This window comes from Echinops telfairi, unplaced genomic scaffold, assembly GCF_000313985.2.
Source record: "Echinops telfairi isolate 266 unplaced genomic scaffold, ASM31398v2 ScPeMD7_7400;HRSCAF=8409, whole genome shotgun sequence".
Classification (NCBI taxonomy): Eukaryota; Metazoa; Chordata; class Mammalia; order Afrosoricida; family Tenrecidae; genus Echinops; species Echinops telfairi.
This window is the reverse complement of record NW_022111300.1, coordinates 33,638,629-33,657,635: the sequence shown is the minus strand read 5'-3', so window position 1 is coordinate 33,657,635 and position 19,007 is coordinate 33,638,629. Positions and strand designations below refer to the sequence as shown.

Genomic DNA, 19,007 nt, shown 5'->3' with positions numbered 1-19,007 from the left:
TGATCCTGAGCTGGTTGCTCAGGGACTTGCATTTTATTTCTGGTGCTGACAATAAACCACGTGGCCGCAGACAAGTCCCTACACCTCTCGGCTTCCGTTTTTCCCTACCTTCAGAAAGACCATTTTATAATCCCTGGGACATGTTCATTTGCTGGCTAGGTTTTGAGACAAAGACGATCTGTATTTGTCTCTTGGATATTCAAGTGTGTAGGCTCTCTTGTTCAAATCTCTTGAACTTAAGAATGTGACGAGCACCACGATCCCCACCAGGAGATGGCACGGCGGGTCTGTGGGCTAGGACATGGAGGGCCGATGTATTTACATACTACCTTCCTATTCTGTGAGTGACAGGACCACGAGGAAGGCCACTCCTTGATTAAGCTCTGTGACACCCTGGCAGCATCTGGTGGGCCTCTCCTTATAAACATGAAGTGGACCTTGGCCAGGTGCGGAACATGCTACAGCCACGAAGGGCTGGTTTGAAACTTTCCCAAGAGCTACAGATTCTATAACCTAAGGCTAACGTCTCCCAAGCTACTGACGGAGATGGACCTGGAGGAGGGTTTTCAGTCGGTCTCAGTAACGACCAGGAACGGGCACGATCGAGGGCTGCTGTGAGTGGGCATTGAGTTCAGTTTGGGGTTTGGAATAGCAGAGCACTAGAAGCAGTGAGTTAAACAAATTAGTTTGGGGGGTGGTCTTCTTTCTCTCGCATGTAAAAGTAGTTCAAGAGTAGTAGTCTGGGCCTGACTCTAGCAGCTCCCGTGAGGTTAGGGATCTAGAGCCTCTGACCTAATCGTTTGGCAACCTTACGCACACCTTCTATCCTAAAAGCTGCCCATGATGCTGAAGTGGCTGCTGGAGCTCCCGCCATCACACCTCCATTCCCAACAGATGAAAACAAAGGGTAACGGACAGGAGTGTGTTCCTCTCAACTGAGCCGTCTCCAAGGAAGCCCACCCAACAACATGTACTTACACATGTCCGTGTCACTCCGAGCTCCCTGGAGAATGGACCCTGTTCGGGTGACTTGGAGTTCATCCCCACACCCTGAGCAGGTGGTTATGTTGATACGTCTGGGTGCCTTTGAGAACGCTCATCTACCATGTTCTGTGTTGCTTGTTGACTGCCATGGAGTCACGCCAACACACAGGGACTCCATGTGACAGGGCAGAACGGCCTCTCATCTCCACGAGAGCGGATAGCCGGCTTTCTCCTGCAAAGTCGCTGCGTCAGTGGGAACCTCCACCCTTTCCGTGAGCAGCCGAGCACTTCACCATTGTGTGACTGAGCTCCTGCTGGTCCCACCCGGTGCCCAACAGAACAGAGCACTGCCCGTCTGGCACCATCCTCACAGTGGTTGTGTTGAGCCCATTGCTGCCACCACGCTGTCAATCCATCTTGTCAAGGGTCGTCCTCTTTTTTTGCCGCCACTCTGCCTTTCCGAGCATGAAGTCCTTCTCCAGGGACTGGTCTCTTCGGACGACAGGCCCAACGGGCATGAGCCTTTGGCAATTCTTCTTCCAGGACGGAGTGACTTGTTCTGTGGGCTGTCCGTGCTATTTTCAGTAGTCTTTGCCAGCCCCACAATTAAAATGCACCGGTTTTTCTTTAGTCTTCCTTATTCACGGTCCAACTGTCACGTGCCTCTGAGGCGACTGAAAATTCCATGGCTTGGGCCAGGCCCCCTGTAGTCTTCAAAGTAACGTCCTGCTTGTCAACACTTTCAAGAGGTCTTGTGCGGCAGGTTTGCTGAATGCAGTGCATCGTTTGCGCTCCTGACTGCTGCTCCGACGCCAACTCAACCTCTCTGAGCGGACGACGGCTAAGTTTCCAGGTGTGTGAGGGCCTGCAGCGCTCACCCTACTGCACAGGGGACTGCTTGGTTCAACTAAGGTCATTGGTGGAGAGGCTTTTGGAGGTATTCCCAACCGGTTGCTCAGTGCTCTCTCAGGATGTTCAGGTTTGTAGTCCTAGCTCTCTCCACCGTAGGTGACGTGGCACTCACACAGGTAACCCACCTGTCTGCATAGCTCCACGCACCTGGTGTGGGAGCTGAGATCAGAGCCCTCTGGAGGCAGTGCCCCCTCATGTGCCTGGCCCACTGTGAGGCTGAGCCCCCCACCCCTGCTCCTTTCCTGCAGTGATTCCCTACTATGTGTCAGTCACCACCGGCAAGCACAGGGACGCGGCCACTGACAGCCGGGCCTTCATCTTCCTCATCGGCGAGGAGGAGGAGCGCAGTAACCGCATCTGGCTGGACTACCCCCGAGGGAAGAGAGGCTTCAGCCGCGGCTCCGTGGAGGAGTTCTACGTGGGAGGCTTGGACGTGGGCATCATCAAGAAAATAGAGGTGCTGACCGTGGGGGTCCCATGAGGGTGACGCTCCCCCAGGGAGGAAAGGGGTGACCACAGCGAGGCACAGCTGACCCGTTACATGGTGGAAGGAAGCTTGGGCGGGGCGGCAGCCACCTCAGGCGAGTAGGGGAGGGAGGTCCCCTGGCCTCACCACCAACTTGTTGCCATGTGACCTTGAATGAGTTGTTGCCATGTGACCTTGAATGAGTCGCTGGCACTCAAGGTCCCAATTTCCCAACTTCCCAAGGCCTCCAGGTGCATTTTCTCCTGCTAAGCAACCGATAGGAGCCCAGCCGTCTTAGTGGTTATGTGTTGGGCTGCTCTCTGCAAGGTCAGAAAGCCCGTCACTCTGTGGGAGAAAGACTGGGCTTTCTACTTCCATAAAGCATTACTGCCTTAAAATTGGAAGTCCAAATCTACTTGATGACGCTGAGATGTGACAGATGACCGCGGATTTCATCTGTTAAAATAATGCCCATGTATTACTGTAGCGTTTCCCTGAGTCAAGAGTCCAGCTATCGGTTCTCTCGCGCCCTCATCTGAGAATCGTACTGGGAGAAAACCAAAGCTTGTCTGAGGCCCAGTGACCTCTTCCAGGTTCTCTGGTGCCTGGCAGAATTCAGTTCCTCAGCTCATGGATGAGGGCCTTAGCTCGTGGAGGCCCCCTGCTGTGCCCTGCCCTGCGGCCCACTTCCCAACAAAGCCAGCAAGGAAAGTCGTGCTGTTTCAGATATCTCTGGCTTCTCCAGATCCCCCTTTATTTTTAATTTATTTTAATTTGCTTTATTGGTATATACTTCACATATCACACATTCAGTCGTTCAATCATATGAATAAGAGTTGTACAATCATCTCCACAATCAACTTTAGAATATATACTTCCCTCTTATACCCATTGTTATCAATTTTCTACCTCCCCATAACCTTTCCCCCAAACCCCCACACCTCCCCCACCCCAAAGAAACTAATGATATAGTCACTGTCTCTATAGCTCTACCCCTCTGGATTTCATATACAGAAAAACATAGAAAACAAAATATAGAAAAACAGAACAAAATAAAACAAGAACACCGCCCTCTGCGTGATAGCAAGGCCATCCACATCGCTGGTCTGTGGTCAGTGGCAAGTCCTGGAGCTTTGTTCCATGTGCTGACCACTCAAATGGATGTTGGACTCCCACAGTTATCCGTAGCCTTCCGAAACCAGGTGTTCACAACCTAAGCTCTGATAGCATTCCCTCCTTCAGGGTTGGGTTTTTCATTGACTCACACAGGCTGGCGAGCTTCTTCCACGTGGGCCCAGTTGATGCCTTTCTCCCGGCTGCTCCTTTGAAGACAAGCTTTTAAGACCCAAATGCTATTCTTTCTTGTAGCCTTGACCACACTTTGCTATAGTACTCATATCTTTTAGTGTGAGTGTGTGAGTTTGGGTACTTTAGAGAAACAAATCCACAGAAACTCCTATGCATAAGAGAGAGTTTTATATAAAGGTTAAGTGCACACCAAGAAAACATCCCAACCCAGTACTGCTCAAGCCCACAAGTCCAACATTAGCCCATATGTCTGACACCAATGCACAAAGTCCTCCTCCATCTCACAAAACACACCCAATGATGTTGGCTGCTGGAGGAAAGCCAAATCAGTGAGCGTATAAGCATCTCAGCGCTGGCAAGGGTCTCCATATGGCTGCTCCCACACCCAGGGCTGCATTGGGGCAGGTCCATGCGACTTCTCCTCAGGGATGTCCTGCAAGAAGTGAGCCTTGCCAGCTGAAGCAGGGAACTGGCTAAGCCAGCTGCACCCTGGTCCGACCATCACAAAGCAAGAGACCTGACCCGAGAACTAGAGAGGTGAGGCTCACCGAGCCATTTATCCCGCCGCCACCCTTCAATTAACCCCACATGTGTTTATTGGCCAGGTTGACACAATAAACTCTAACTATCTCTTTGAGCTTTTCTTGAGGGCAAGCATCAAACTGGGCCAGGTAATAAGAACCAGTTGTTCCCAGATTTGGGCTAGAATTAGGTGTGACCCCCAAATCTATTCATATCGCTACAGTTTGTGTGTCTTTGGCTCACTTTAGAGACATCATTGTCATTTTATGTTAGACTTCCTCTGCTCATGCTGCGTTACTCAAGCCCGATTTATAGTGGAGCCGTTGCCTGTCTCTCCCACACGACCAGATCCCAGCCTTCTGGAGGCAGTGAACGCTCTGCAGACAGGACAGCCTTGCCCACTGAGTGGTGCCCCTCCCCCTGGCCTAGTGCCCAAGGCAGGTTGGGTGTTCCAGCCTTGCTGAATGAGCGGCAGGCACTGTCCTTGGTGCTGAGAACATGAAGGAGGAAGGGCCCAGAGGCCATGGGGACAGAGGCGGGTCTGTAAGCTCCCCTTACACCACCCAGCCCGCTACAGGTCTGACCGCCCCCACGCCCTTTGTGCCCAAGAGCCCTGGTTTTCCACTTCGCCTGACATGGCCCTGGAGGAGACAGAAGTGATCGAGTGGAGGGAGGGGGATAGGCAGTCAGTAGGCAGGTGTGCCTAGGAGGGCCTCTTAGGAGCTCTGGTGGTGTGGTTACACTTTGGGCTGCAAACGGGCAGGTCAGCAGTTTGAAACCACTAACCACTGTGCAGGAAGGAGAAAGGTGAGGCTCTCTACTCCCGTGAAGAGTCCCAGTCTCAGAAGCCCCCCGAGGCAGTTCAGCCCTGCCCTATAAGGCATCGACTATGAGTCTGGGCTGGAAGGAGGGTCTCCTGACCCCCAGGAGGCCTCGCCACTGTGAAACCTGAGAGTTGCGGCCACAGAAGTCATTCCTTGGTGCTCACTAGGAACCCCTCTGCAGCCCCGTGGACATGTGACCCCTGGGCTGGGCTGGCGGTCGAAGGAAAGAGTAATCATTACTGCCACCCCGAGCAGGAGCTCTGGTTATGAGTTGGTTGCAGTCCACAATGTCAGCCGTTCAAAACCACCAGCTCACTCCGTAGGAGGAAGGCGAGGCTTCCAGACTCAGAACCTCAGTCTTGGAAACTGCCCTATAGGGTCACTGTGAGTGGGCATCGACTCCGTGGCAGTGGGCTGAGTTTGGGTTTGGAGCACTGGTACCTGCCAGCAGCCCCTCAGTGAGAGCAGGGAGCCTTGGAGAGGTGCTTGGCGGGAGGGGGCGGAGAGGGGAGCAGGAAATGGAGTGTGGAGGGCCCAGACACCCCCAGAACCAGTGTGTCCTCTCCTAGCTGGGCCATGATGGGGCCTCCCCAGAGAGCTGCTGGCTGGTGGAGGAGCTGTGTCTGGCCGTGCCCACACAGGGCATCAAGTACACACTGCGCTGCAACTACTGGCTCGCCAAGGATCGGGGCGATGGTGTCACCTCGCGCATCTTCGACCTCCTGGACGCCATGGTGGTGAACATTGGGGTGAAGGTATGGGGGTGCCGGGTGTGGCACTGTATGGCAGCAGTGGGGTAGGGCACCTGTGGAGAGGAGGAAGAGGGAAGCGGGAGACTGGTCGCTGGGGCATTGGCAGCGGGTGCTAGCTTGATGCACTGGCTAGACTTGCTTGCTAGGAGTCAGGAGACTGAAGTTTCTTCTAGTCCACCGCTGTGTGACCTCAGGCAGGTCGCCTGGCTTCTCTGGGCTTTGGCCTTCTCATTTCTAGTGCACAGGAACAATGGCCCCCTTTGCCCACCACCCCCATCCATGTAAGATCCTGGGCAGTCCAGAGAGAGTTGGGTAAGGCCACGACACTACAGCGACATCCAAGACAGAGCTCCCCAAAGGATGTGCCGTCCCCACCATGCTTGGTGGTGAGGCTGAGACCACTGGGACGCTGAGCCCTGGGTCTCACAGCCCAGCCACAGCGGCCCTGACAAGACCTTCCTTAGCTGGAAAAGGCCAGGCGGCAGGAGCTCTGAGTGCCTGGCCCGGCTTCACCTTGAACTGGCCAAGTGGCTGGGGACCAGTAGTGTCAACCCAAAGGTCAGGGCTGGCCAGAAGGCAGGACACTTGGGCCCAGGGCTCCAGGGACACATGGCGAGGTGGTGGCCCAGAGGCCTCCAGCTCACTGACCCTGACCTTCTGTCACTATGGCAGCAAGCATGGGGTCAACAGAGGCCCAGCCTTGGCCTTTCTTCCTGAATCTAAGCCTCAGGCCGCTGGGTCCCAGGACTGAAGCTGCCCAAGGAAGGTCTGCATGGGCCCTACCCCTGCTCCAGGTGGAGGTAAAGGAGGAGCTGGGCTGGGAGACTGGAAAAGCCTTGGTGCTGAGTGGCAGGAACAAGTGGCTTCACCCCCATCCCATCCCTTGCTGCAGAGCTTTAAACAGCAGGTACTCTGGGCCCCCTTCCCAGACACCGCCATCTGGGCGACAGAGCTGTGGGTGGGCTCCCAATTTACCCAGCCACCTCCCCGCACCAACCCAGTTCCCAGCGCTCATGTGGGCATGTGTGCCTCCCCGTGTGTGTTCATATGTACCTGTGTGTGTGTAAGGGGCTCTATGTATCTATGTGTGTGCCTGTATGTACCTCTGTGTGTGCCTGTGTATACCTATATATCTGCATGTATCTGTGTGTGTGTGCATGTATCTGCTTGTGTGTAAGTGCATATGTGTCTGCCTATGTGTGCTTGTTTGTATGCCTGTGTGTATGTGCCCACGTGTGCCTGTGTATGTCTATGTATCTGCATGTGTCTACATGTGTGCCTGTGTGTGTCTGTATGTCTCAGCTTGTGTGCAGGTGTGTGTGTTCACCTGTGTGTGCTTGTTTGTCCCTGTATGTGTCTGTGTGTGGGCTTCTGTGTGTGCTTCTGTGTCTGTTGGGCTGATACATTTCTGCCTGTGTATGTGCCCACATATGTCCATGAATATCACATGTGTCTGGGTGGGTGCTGCCTGAGCCTGCCATTGTATGTGTCTGTGTGCACCAGTGTAAGTGTCTGTGCCTGTCTCCACGCATGTAGCTGTGTGTGTGTCTCAGTGGGTGCTTGTACGTCTGCCTGTGTATGTGCCCATGCGTGCCTGTGTGGGCTTATGTGTCATTGTCGATGTCTGTGTGTCCCTGTGTGGCAGCCTGTGCTGTGCCTCTCTGTGCCTGGGTGTGTACCTCTGTGTCACCGTGGGTGCCTCTGTGTCTCTCGGTGTATTTGCCAATGTGTGCCAGTGTATGTCTCCCTGTGCGTACTTGCCTGTGCAGGTGTGTATGTCAATGTGCGTGCCTTATGTATTTGTCTGTCTACCTGTGCTTGTCAGTGTATGTGGCTGTGTGTGTAGATCAAGATGTTTGCCTATGTGAGTCTGCCTGTTTGTGTGTCAGTGTGTGTCGGTCAAGGTGTGTCTCTGTGCGCCTTTGTGTGTACCTGCACCTCCCCGTGCATGTCTGTGTGCGTGCCCGCAACCACACCCCTCACCCACCATGCAGCTGCCTCCCCTCCAGTTGTAACAGTCCAGAGCTACACCCCCTGACTCCCTCAGCAAGGAGCCTGGTGTTTCTCTAGCACCTCTGATGTCAGGTGGGACTCAGAGATGCCCTGCTCCGTGTCTCTTTTTGGAAGCTCCCACTTACGTAAGGAGCAGTACTGAGCACAGGGAGGGAAGCTGCCCGGGGAGAACCTGGAGCCAGGAGCAGCCGGAGGCCTGGACCCGTCTCCATGGAGCCCGAAGCCTGCATTTTGGTCTGTCTCTGTCTTCCGTCTTCTGAGGCGCAGCACAGACAGGGTCCGGCTCCCACTTTGGTCTCACTCCTCCTGCCAACCCCCGATGCCCTGGTTAGGTGGCCGAAGGGGATTTTCCTGGCAAATGGGAAGGCCTCCTCACATTCCCTCTGAGGACCCTACTTCTAAGCTCACAGGACCAGTGAGGGCCCAGCCGCTGGTGGAAAGCACCCGGGCCCCAGGCACACTGTTAGCGAGGCGAGCGCTTCTGGGGCCCACGGGACTCAAGCTGCAGAGAAGCCGCTTCCAGCCGGGCCTGCTGGCATGTTCGGTTGCAGAAACGGAGTTCCTCTGCTCAGGGCACACGAGAGTGGCAAGGCCGGACTCTTGCCACCCAGGCAGTTACAGTGGGGACAATGGCTCGCCCAGAGCCCTGCAACTTGAAAGCGTGTTGTCTCCTTCCCTGGGGTCAGGGGGTGAGGCCAGAGCGCAAACCTTGTCCCCACCTCCTGGCAGGTGCTCTACGAGATGACGGTGTGGACCGGCGACGTGGTGGGCGGTGGCACCGACTCCAACATCTTTATGACCCTCTATGGCATCAACGGCAGCACAGAGGAGGTGCAGCTGGACAAAAAGAAGGCCAGGTATCGGAAGGACCGCCGCCCTCTGCACCCACCCTGCCTGCCGCCAGACTGCTGCTCTCACTGCTCACACCTGCGGGCCTTCCCGCCTCCACCCCTTCTCGCACTGGGTTCCTCCTGGAGGGCTTTGCATCCCCTCTCTCTCCTGTCTCCTCCGGGAAGCCTTCCTGGATCTCCTCAACCCACAGCAATTCTTTCCTGGCTCCCTCCTTCCATCCTTCCCTCTCCGCTTCTCTCCCTTCCTTCCCTCCTTCCTGCCTCTCTCTTTCCTCCTTCCATCCATCCCACGTCCTTCCTGCTTAACCTTCCTTCCTGCTGTCAACTGCTCAAAACCATGTCAGATCTGTTGATAGCATCGCGCCACCGTTAATCTCCTGGTTTCAGTCGTTGTTCAATGATGAGGGAGGAGCGTGGCCCCCAGGAAAGGCGGGTGAAGGTTATGCAGAAACCCTGCTCTCTGTACGTTTTCGGTAAGTCTAAAATTATTTCAAGATCGAAAGCTAAAATGGTGAAGACCTTAAAAAAGACAGAGTAGGTAGTCCATGTCCAGACCGGGTCAGGCCCAACGAGGAAGAGCAAGAAGCACCCCCCCACCGCCACCCCCGTGACCTGGGTGGGTAAGGACAGCGGCGGCAGCGCTCAGCTTCTGTGCGTTGTTTTGTGCCCGTTGTTCAAGGTGTCACCACACCCGCCGGGCCTCTGCCTGTCCCCAGCGTCAGGGGAAGGCCGTTTTGTTGCGATGCCAGTGATGCAAGGAGACAAGGGACCTCCCAGATCTAACCGCCTCTTTGAACAGAGGAGGGAAGGGACCCTGATGTGTCGGAGGGCGTGGGGGTCTGGGAAAGGAAGGTTAAAGCACTGTGACGGGGCTCCGTTTCAGGGCGGACTCCTCTGGAGGGCGCCGCCTGTTCCCCCTGCACAGTCTGCTTCGTCTGGAAGCGCTGCTGGAACCTTGCCCGTCGGCTGAGCCCGCGGGCATTCGAGAGACCAGGGGAAGCCCTCCCCTCAAGAAGAGGGGTTCACATAGTGGCTGCAAGGCTGGGCTGGAACATGAGAACCGTTGTGAGGCTGGCGCAGGACCGACAGGCTTCTTTCTGTTGTGCCCTGGGTCGCTGTGAGTCGCAGCCGACCGGTGGCACTAAACATCACTGCCGTGACGGCGCTGGTGGAAGAGGGGTGGCTTCATGATGCTTCTCACGCTGCTGGCCGCTCCGACGGTCAGTGCCACTATGTCCACTAGTGGCAGCGCAATGGCGCGGTTTCCAGTGCAGGCATTCTTGGGCAGTCCTGTTCTCTGGCCTGAAATCACCAGCTAGTCTTTTGTTTCCATTTTCACTGCTAAGGAAATGAACACAAATCACACTGAACTCATAAAATAAATTGCTAAAAAGACCTTACCCTCCAGCTTCTTCTTCACCTGTTTCAAAAGCCTTTTACCTCTATTGACACACCTGGCCCTCCCACAACCCTATGAGAACTGTTGTTAGCATCACCACTGTACTGGTGAGAAATCTGAGTCACTGGCGATGTGGCCTTCTGCTGTTGGGGGTCACAGGCCAGTAGTGGGTCGCTGCAGCCAGGTGGTCCTTAGTCCTACACTATAGGTTCCACTACCCATTTAGTCAGTGGTTCTCCACCTTCCTAACACCGCGACCCTGTCATACAGTTCCTCATGTGGTGGTGAACCCAACCAAAAAAAATTATTTTTGTTGCTACTTCATCACTGTCATTTTGCTATGGTTATGAATCAGGCAACCCCTCTGAGAGAGTCATTCGACCCCCAAAGGGGTCGTGACCCACAGGTTGAGAACCACTGGTTTAGATGGTGGTTAGCAGTGACAATGAAGGAGAACCTTCTATTCTCTCGGCCTCTCCTTGGGCCACCAGCTTAGACTTTCCGGGGTCTTGACTGGTTTTCCATGTTTGGCCATCGTCCCTCACATGATCCCATTAAAAAAATGTGTGGTGTTGGTGACAATAGACACCCAACTAAACAATTTCCACTTGGACAAGTCGGTGACATTAATCACATTCTTCAAGTTATGCAGCCATTCCCCCTCCCTTTTCCGGATTGCTCCTCCTCTGCAGACACAAACTCCCTGCTCCCTTAGCTTCGTGTCCACCTAACCTTTCACGTTGCTGTTGCCAGTGTGAGCCGGTGCAGATGGTCCTTTAAAAGACCAGAGTGCTCAAGGGGTCGCTCGTTTACTAATGAAGCTAAACTGTTATTTGGCTAAAAGCAGAGTTCATGGATATTGTTGGCTCAACGTTTAAGGAAAAGGTCGTAACTAGGCAGTAGTTCGGTGGTGGTAGTGGGGGGTGGGATGGGCAGTGAGCGTTCCCCAGTCTCAGCGGCTCCAGGAAGCCTGGATTCCCTAGGAATTTGAAATTCCATTCTGCATTTGCTCCTTTTAGATCATGATTCATCTTTAGAATCTGTTATCTAAATGTTCAGTAATCCGATCCTACATCTATGAAACCCACCACAGCCTTTTGCCTCTGGACCCCAGTGCTGCTTTCTGAGGCCTTGCCTGGCATGAGCACTCAGGGTTACCTCTGGGTGGCAGTGGTGGTGAGGATGGTGAGCATGATAGTGAGCACGGGGATGGGGATGGGGATGCTGAGGATGGTGGTGGTGAAGATTACGGTGGTGTTGGCAACATTGGCTGTGATGATGGTGAGGACGGTAATGTTGGTGGTAATGATGGTGATGATGAGGATGGTGGTGGTGGGCATGGTGATGAGGGGGTGGTGGTGAAGGTGAGGCTGATGGTGGGGAGGAGGAGGAGGAGGGTGGTGGTGAGGGTGAGGGTGACGGTTAGGATGGTGGTGAGCATGGTGATATTGGTGGTGATGATGACGGTGGTAATGATGGCAGGCAAGCATGCGCCTAGTCCTACCGAGTCATTTGGTGGGACTCCCGGAGACTGGGGTAGAAGAGCCAGATTAAGGAATTTCACTCTACCTCAAGAGCGGCTGGTGCAACTGAGCTTCTTCTCCCTGGGGAGCTGGGTGGGAGCACCTTTGGCCTCCTCGCAGCCCTTCTGCTCTCTGGCTCTGCAGCTTCTGTTTCCTCCTGCAGTTCTCCCTGAGCAATGGGAGCTGGGACGGTGACCATGCGGTCAACCTGGATTGGCCTCTATGCCGGACACCACCACCTCGAGTGCTCTTCAATAGAAACGGCCTTCAGAAAGTTTGTGGGGAAATCTTGTTGTCTTTTAATTACATTTTTGGAATGTAACTTCTGGAAACCCCCTCGTATCCGTTCACTCAGAACCCCTTCAGTGGCTTGAGGGGCCTTCAAAGCACGGTGGGAAAACATGGTCTGAGAAGGTCCTGGACTTCTCCTATGAGTTTTTTGAAGCTGTACCCCCCACTGCACCCTGAACGTGCCAGTGTGCACTTTACAACCAAGGTGCCTGGGTGCTCGGAGGTGTCAATTACTGAACCCTCTCCTTAGGATAGCTTCTCCTCCGGGTGGGGGCAGAGAGGAGCCGGAATGGGGAGGAAGTGAGCCATGACCACAGGCAGCCCCTCCCAGATGCAGGCTCCTCTGTCAGCCACAGAGCTGTTACGTAGTTCTGACTCCTAATGACATCTGCCGGCACAGCAGGAACTGCCTGCCCACGTGGCTTTCTTGGCTCTTATTTTGACAGAAGTAGATCACCAGGTCATTTTCTCAGGGAGTGCTGGGGAAGGGGATGGGGTTTCAAACCACCACCTTTGTGTTAGCCTCTGAGCCCTCTGCCGCCGTGCCCCCGTCTCTCTGTCTCTGAGCTGCAGGGTGGAGACTGTCTTGGTAGATGGCCAGGCTCCATTGGGCCACTCTCGCAGCCCATCCTTCCATGCCAGGGCAGGCTGTGAGCCTGGATCAATGGCTGGTCTCCTCTCAATGGTCCCTCATGATGAGAGACCTACTGTCGGTCAGGGGGCCTTGAGGGGTCTGGGCAGCAGAAAGTGTGTAGCTAGTGGCTGTGGGGCTTGGGGGTTGGGGGGGGCGCTCTCTGGATCTGGACCATCCAGGCGTAATTGGGGCTTGGTCTGGATCGGCTAGGGAGGCTCAAATGTAACCTAGTCTTCAGTCTTTGGAAGAAAACCTTGTTTCTCTCCCCCTCTTTCTTCCTCCCTCTCTTCCGAGAACCTCCATGAAATAGAGATGTCTGGTTCAATGCAAAGGGGACAAGGAAGGGAAGCACACAGTAAATCACTCTAAAGGCCCCAGAGCTCTCAAAGTGCACACAGACAAGAGCGAGGAATCCATGGGTCAGCAGATGATTTTCAGGAATGTCAATAAGCACGTCCATACCCTTTCCACCTGAGCAGGCCAGGCAGGGCTTCAAGAGGAGCAGGTGGGAATTGGGACCATCCTGATCATCAGACAGTGCACCTGAGCAAGCTGCCAAAAGAGCTCCTCTCTCTGCTCTGCCACTGCCTTTAAGACTGACCATCTGTGGTCAGTTCAGTTCCAACTCAGTGGTGACCCCCATGTGTGTCAGATAGCACCGTGGTTCCTAGTGTGGTCAGTGGTTGATATTTTGGAGCTAGATGGCCAGACCTTTCTTCCAAGGTGCCTGTGGGTGGACTTGACTCTCCACACTTTTGGTTAGCAGCAGGGCACGTTGGCCTTGACCCTGCTTTTGAAACTTAGCTTTGTTTAGTCTGATTCCTAGGGACTTCACAGGACAGAGTAGAACTTTGTCCGGTTTGCAAAGCTGTAATCTTGACCGAAAGAGTCTGCCACATCTTTCAGCCACAGAGCATCTGGTCGGTTCAAACTGTTAACCTTTCAGGGCGAAATACTTACCATTGGCCACCAGGTCTCCTTTCTCTAAGACTCAATCACTAGCATGGAATCAGTTCTGATTCATAGCAACTCTTTTTTTCCCCAGTCTTGAGGGATATTTTTAATCAAACATAAGAAATCAAGATCGGGAGTGTCATGATGATGTCCATCCAAAGCCACAACTGAAAGGTACTTTGCTTTCAGTCACAGTGTTTGAGGTTGCTGAGAGGTACCGAGCAGAAAACGAGGTTTCCCTCAGTTTTTAAAAGGATTTCCAATGCCGTGTCTTTCTCCCTAGGAAAGGCTAGTGGATTTGAACTGCCGGCTTTGCAGTCAACAGTGCCACTTGGCCTCCTTTCAGACTCTCACTGTCATTATTGGGTTGGTTCTAGTTCCGGTAGTGACCCTACAGGACCGGCTAGAACTACCCTTATGGGTTTCCGTGACTATAAGGGAAAGCCTCATCTTTCTCCCTCAGGTCAGCTGCTGGTTTCCAACTGCTGACCTTGCCATTGGATTAACTCACTGCCATCCAGTAGAAGCCGACTCATAGTGACCCTGTAGGACAGGATAGAACTGTCCCTATGAGTTACTGAGACAGTAACTCTTTACAGGAGTAGAAATCCCTCTCTTTTTCCCACAGAGCGGCTGGTGGTTTCAAACCGCTGATCTTGGAGTTAGCAGGCCAGCAGGTAACCATTACATCACCGGGCTCCTCTTTTAAACATCTAAACCCAAACCCATCGAGCCAATGCCGACTCATATCAACCTCCTGTGAGTTTCCCAGCCTGTAACCGTCCATGCGAGTAGAAAGCCCATCTTTGTCCTGAGAGCTGCTGGTGGTTTCGAACTGCTAACCATGTGGATCAAAGCCTAGGGGAAGGTCATTCTCCATTTGCGGCATTTGCCACCCCAGCATTTGTGCCCTCTCTTTTTTTGGTGGCTTCTTTGTGCGTCTTGTATTCGAGGCAGCAGCACGCTTGCCATGCGGAGCCGTATCTTTCGTGCCACCTGCACTTCCCCGAGGGGCTTGTCAGCAGCAGCATCTGTCAGCAGTCAAGCAATCAGTCAGCATTGAAGGTCGCAATGTGCGTGCGGCGCTGCGGGAGAGCAGTAAGGAATATAGATAACGGGTCTCCCAGAGGATGGGGTCACTTGCGAGAAGGAGAGCCTCGCTTCCCAAGGAACGTGCTTTCTGTTCACCCTGCACTTGACAGCTGTCAGTGTCTCCACGCAGCCTGGGCCCCGGTGGTCCCCTGGGCTGAGGTGTGGGGGGAAATGTGAATGGCCCGTCTAGAAATGTGCAGTAGCCAACCTGCCCCAGCCGTTCACGGCAGGCCTGCCCCTCCAAGCATCTCATTGAAACTCGGCAAGTACAGATTTCTGTTTACATTGGAAATTGGGTTCCCATCGACTGGGTCCATGTGAGTGTGTCATGGGGTCACCATGTCAGTTTCTCCCCGTTCCAGGTGGGAACCGAGGTCCAGAGAGGAGCAGGCATTGCCCTAGGAGCCTAGCAGAGTGAGATGAGAGCCTAGAACTGGTGGCAGCCTAACCCTCTTCACTCAGTCTTTGAGGCATAGTTGGGGTGTGACAAACAGGCTGTCGGGGAGTCCCTGAGGGCAAAGAGAAGGGTTGAGTGGAGCCCCTGCTTCAGCCTCCATCCTTCATACCCCCTGTTTGCACCCCAGGTTTGAGCGGGAGCAGAATGACACCTTCATCATGGAGATCCTGGACATCGCCCCCTTCACCAAGATGCGCCTCCGAATTGACGGCCTGGGCAGCCGGCCCGAGTGGTTCCTGGAGAGGGTAGGCCCGGCCCTCCTCCCTGCTCCTCAGTGGACCCCAGAGTTCAAATGCCACCCTAGGAGGGGAGTGCCACATAGCCTTGCCTGTATAATCCATGACACCCTTGGGCATTAATTACCCAGAGAACTTGGTTTCGTTTATTTGTGGTTAATTGCAACTATTATCAGCTGCCCACGAATCCAGTGTAAGCTGTCCCGTGCAGTGTGGAGGGAGATGGAATGAAGGGCAGCTTGGGGTGGGCTGCTTTGAGGTAGTGAGTCAGGAAGCATCCAGAGAGAGGCTCAGGGTGGGACCCTTAGGCAGGTTGAGCAAGAAGCTTTGGGCGTTCCTCGAGCCATGCACTTAGGTGGCTGCCACTTAGTCTGTCTTGATCATCCCCCCTCTCCCCGGGGACCGGCCAGAGTCTGCCTAGCAGCAGCCTGGCTGCGGAGCCAGGTCTGAGGGCACTCTGCCCAGGCTGAGAGCAGCCTAGGGCCGGGACCGCTGCCCACAGGCTCCCTCATCTCCAGATCCTGCTGAAGAACATGACCACTGGTGAGCTAACCATGTTCTACTACGGAGACTGGCTGTCCCAGCGCAAGGGCAAGAAGACGCTGGTGTGTGAGATGTGTGCCGTCATCGACGGGGAGGAGGTGATGGCGTACACATCCTACTCCGTCTCCGTGAAGACCAGCAACCTTTTGGGTGGGTCTGGACCCTTCTAGCGCCTGCCACCCTTGCCCACACCCTCATATTGTGCTTCTTGCTCTGGGCCCAGGTCAGGAGGCTTTTGTTGGGGTGGGGGGGCGAGGGGGTTTCCAGGAGCTAGTCAGTTCCACTCCCTTCCCCAGGTGTCACTTTCTGCCTCAGCAAAGGATTTCCTACCTGGTCCCTTCCATCCTCCCTTAGGCAAGTGGGGAGACCATGTACTGGGGGCGGGAGCCACCAGGGGAACACTTGAAAATGATGCAGAAGATGCAGCTTGACTCGGAGCTCTCCAACCTCTTGGCTGTCTACACCCCTCACGCAAGCGCCCTTGCGTGCCAGCTGCCTGAGGGTCTGTACTCTTGGTCACACTGGCAACCATCAGCCGTGTGCCAGCTTTGGCCCCAGATCTTATGACAAAGATGTAAGCTCGCGGGGCGGACCTCTGAGTGGAGCGACCCCCAAGTGCAGGGCAGAGAGGGTCTGACTGAGGTTGGTGCAGCAGACAGGGGGAGTAGATGAAGGATGCCTTGGGGTGGGGGGGTTCATGAAGGCAGGGCTTCAAGAAGAGGTGATGCCAAAGGCCAGTCTGGAAAGACAAATGAGCAACTGAGTCCCAAAGTTAGTGCCTTCCAGCATGGGAGGGCCTGGGCCTGAAAGCACAGCTGTCTCACCTCGAAGAGCGTGCCTCCGGCCTGCCTGCCCCAAGCCATGCCTGCTCTCTAGGAGCCGCTGCAAGGACGCGGATGGGCTCAGCACACGGGTTAGAAAGGGCAGCGAGGCGGTGCAAACAGTCACATGTTCAGCTACCAGCCGTGGGCGCCATGGAGACGTCGGTCAGCTCCACAGCAACTAGCCGCCGGCTCGTGAGGCCGTAACGGGGGGTTGACTGTATCTGGATGGGGAAGGAGGGGCTTGTGTTTTCAATGTAGCCAAAGAAATGAAGCTCTCAGGGTAAGATCTCAGCCACAAGTGTTGGTCAGTGAAGGGGGTAATGTTTTCCCTCTGGGTCACCGTCTTCCTTCTCTCCTCATGCTGGGACTTTCGCTCCTTTTGCTTGGAATTCCAAGTGTCCACATGTTTTCCAGCCGTTCCAAATACGCTCTCAGAAAGCAACGGCTGAACTCATGGGCGACAGCTGGGTGTATGTGGAGGAGCTTCACCTGTTCTAGAGCCATTATATTAATGTCCATCAGTGGTCCACTGGGGGAACAATGACCATGCCACGTTTCGGAATTGTGAAGCCAATCTACCTGGCCAGCCTTTAAAGGTTGGGCATGCCTCGGCCAGGAGTCAAACTGGGAGTGCTGACCCCTCCCACTGCTGACCGGGAGTCCAGGCAAGCCAGCAGCATCTGCAAGGCAGGAAGACAAGTGAAGGAGGGCCTAGGAGGCCAGCCCTTTTCAGCTTCCCCTCTAGCTTCATGGACCCCGAATCCTGCTCACCTGCACCCTGGCGGCACAGTGGTTACACGTTAGGCTGCCAACCGTAGTCTATCAGTTCGAAACCACCAGCCGCTCTGCAGGAAAAAGAAGAAGCTGTAAACAGTTATAGTCTCAGAAACCCACAGGGCAGTTCTACCCCTTCCTGTAGGGTTGGGACTGAGTTGGTGGCAGTGAACTTGCTTTTCATCTTGGTTGGTACTCTGATGAACCTGGGCAGTGCAGGACTTACAAACTTGGCTGCCAACTTTAAGGCTGATCGTTCGAGCGAGCCAATCACTCTGTGGGAGTCCGCTCTGTAAAGACTAAAGCCTTGGGGACCCGAGGAGGCAGCTCTACTTTGTCGCTATGATTGCGGTCGAGCCCACGGCCCTGGGTCTGGTCTGGTTTGGGTTGGAAGCCTCTTGGCCTGTCTCTGGAGTACAGGCGCCCATCTAGAGGGCTGGGTCGGGGAGAGCTTGACACCCGAGCGCATACCTCACGTCTCCCCCATCTCTCCACCAGGAGCAGGTACCGATGCCAATGTGTTCATCATTATCTTCGGGGAGAATGGGGACAGTGGGACCTTGGCCCTGAAGCAGTCGGCCAACTGGAACAAGTTTGAGCGGAACAGTACAGACACCTTCAGCTTCTCCGACATGCTGAGCCTGGGCCCCCTCTGCAAGCTGAGGGTCTGGCACGACAACAAAGGTAGCTCCACCCAAGTCCAGGTCCACTCGAAGGTCACCCTGAGCCTTGACCCACTGTCCCGACAGCCTTGTCCACATCGCCTACCCTGGGGAGGCAGGCATCCCCAAGTGGAAGGTTGTCTCTATGTTGACACTTCCATTCGTTAAAGAGAGCCCGTGTTTCTGGGCAGGGTGAGAGATGAAGAACCCCGGTGGTGTCTGGATGATGCCTCCGAAACCACTAGCCACTCCACGGGAGAAAGAGGAGTCTTTCTACTCTCGTATAATTACCGTCTCGAGACCCTGGCCCATGCGGTCTCCGTGAGTCAGAAGAGACTCTGTGGCAGTGCGTTTTTAAGTACCCGGGGATGATTCTGGTACAAAACTCGAGAAAAATCTATCACCAAATTCACTTCGCATGAGTTTTCTATAAAAAAGCAATATATATTCCTGTTGCTTTATAATGGCAGGCCTAAATACAATTAGCCAAATTCACTGGTGAAGACGAACTATAAAATAGGATCAAAGCCGAACAAGAGCTTTATTGCTGCCTCCAAGGACCCGAAGGGATATTTTGTCACATCTGTGACTGTGATGCTGTTTGTGTTCTCAATGTTTCTTGGCTTATCCCTTTCCTGGCTTCAGGTTGTCCTTTAAGTGCCAGTGCACGTCTTTAGAATGGGGTTGTAACCCAGGACATTTCACTGCTTTGCTTTACACGGCTTCCTTAATTCACACTGCTCCATCTCATCTCTTGTGTTTTACATTGAAACTGACTTTGGCAAAGCCATCTTTCCTGAGCCTCCCCAGCAGTGACCTGGAGCATCCCAGAGGCTCCGAGGTGTGGTGGAGGTTGATGAACATCAGCATCGTGGCTAAGGGCACAGAATGGTGACTGGCAGGGTGGCTGCTAGGTACGTGACATGAGCATGAACATCGTGCAACCTCTCTCCCCAAAGCAACTGGACGGTTTTGCTTTTTAAAAA

At 54.3% G+C, this 19,007-nt stretch overlaps 1 protein-coding gene across 1 annotated transcript in view; it reads left to right on the top strand.

Moving 5' to 3' along the window:
• LOXHD1 (lipoxygenase homology PLAT domains 1) overlaps positions 1–19,007 on the top strand; it is a 150,763-nt gene that overhangs the window by 112,932 nt on the left and 18,824 nt on the right. Inside the window, exons 32-37 of the mRNA XM_004702968.4 lie at positions 2,145–2,353; positions 5,586–5,771; positions 8,511–8,638; positions 15,110–15,227; positions 15,737–15,911; positions 17,858–18,043. Coding sequence (XP_004703025.2) covers positions 2,145–2,353; positions 5,586–5,771; positions 8,511–8,638; positions 15,110–15,227; positions 15,737–15,911; positions 17,858–18,043 — 1,002 coding nt within the window. The remainder of the gene's footprint in view (positions 1–2,144; positions 2,354–5,585; positions 5,772–8,510; positions 8,639–15,109; positions 15,228–15,736; positions 15,912–17,857; positions 18,044–19,007) is intronic.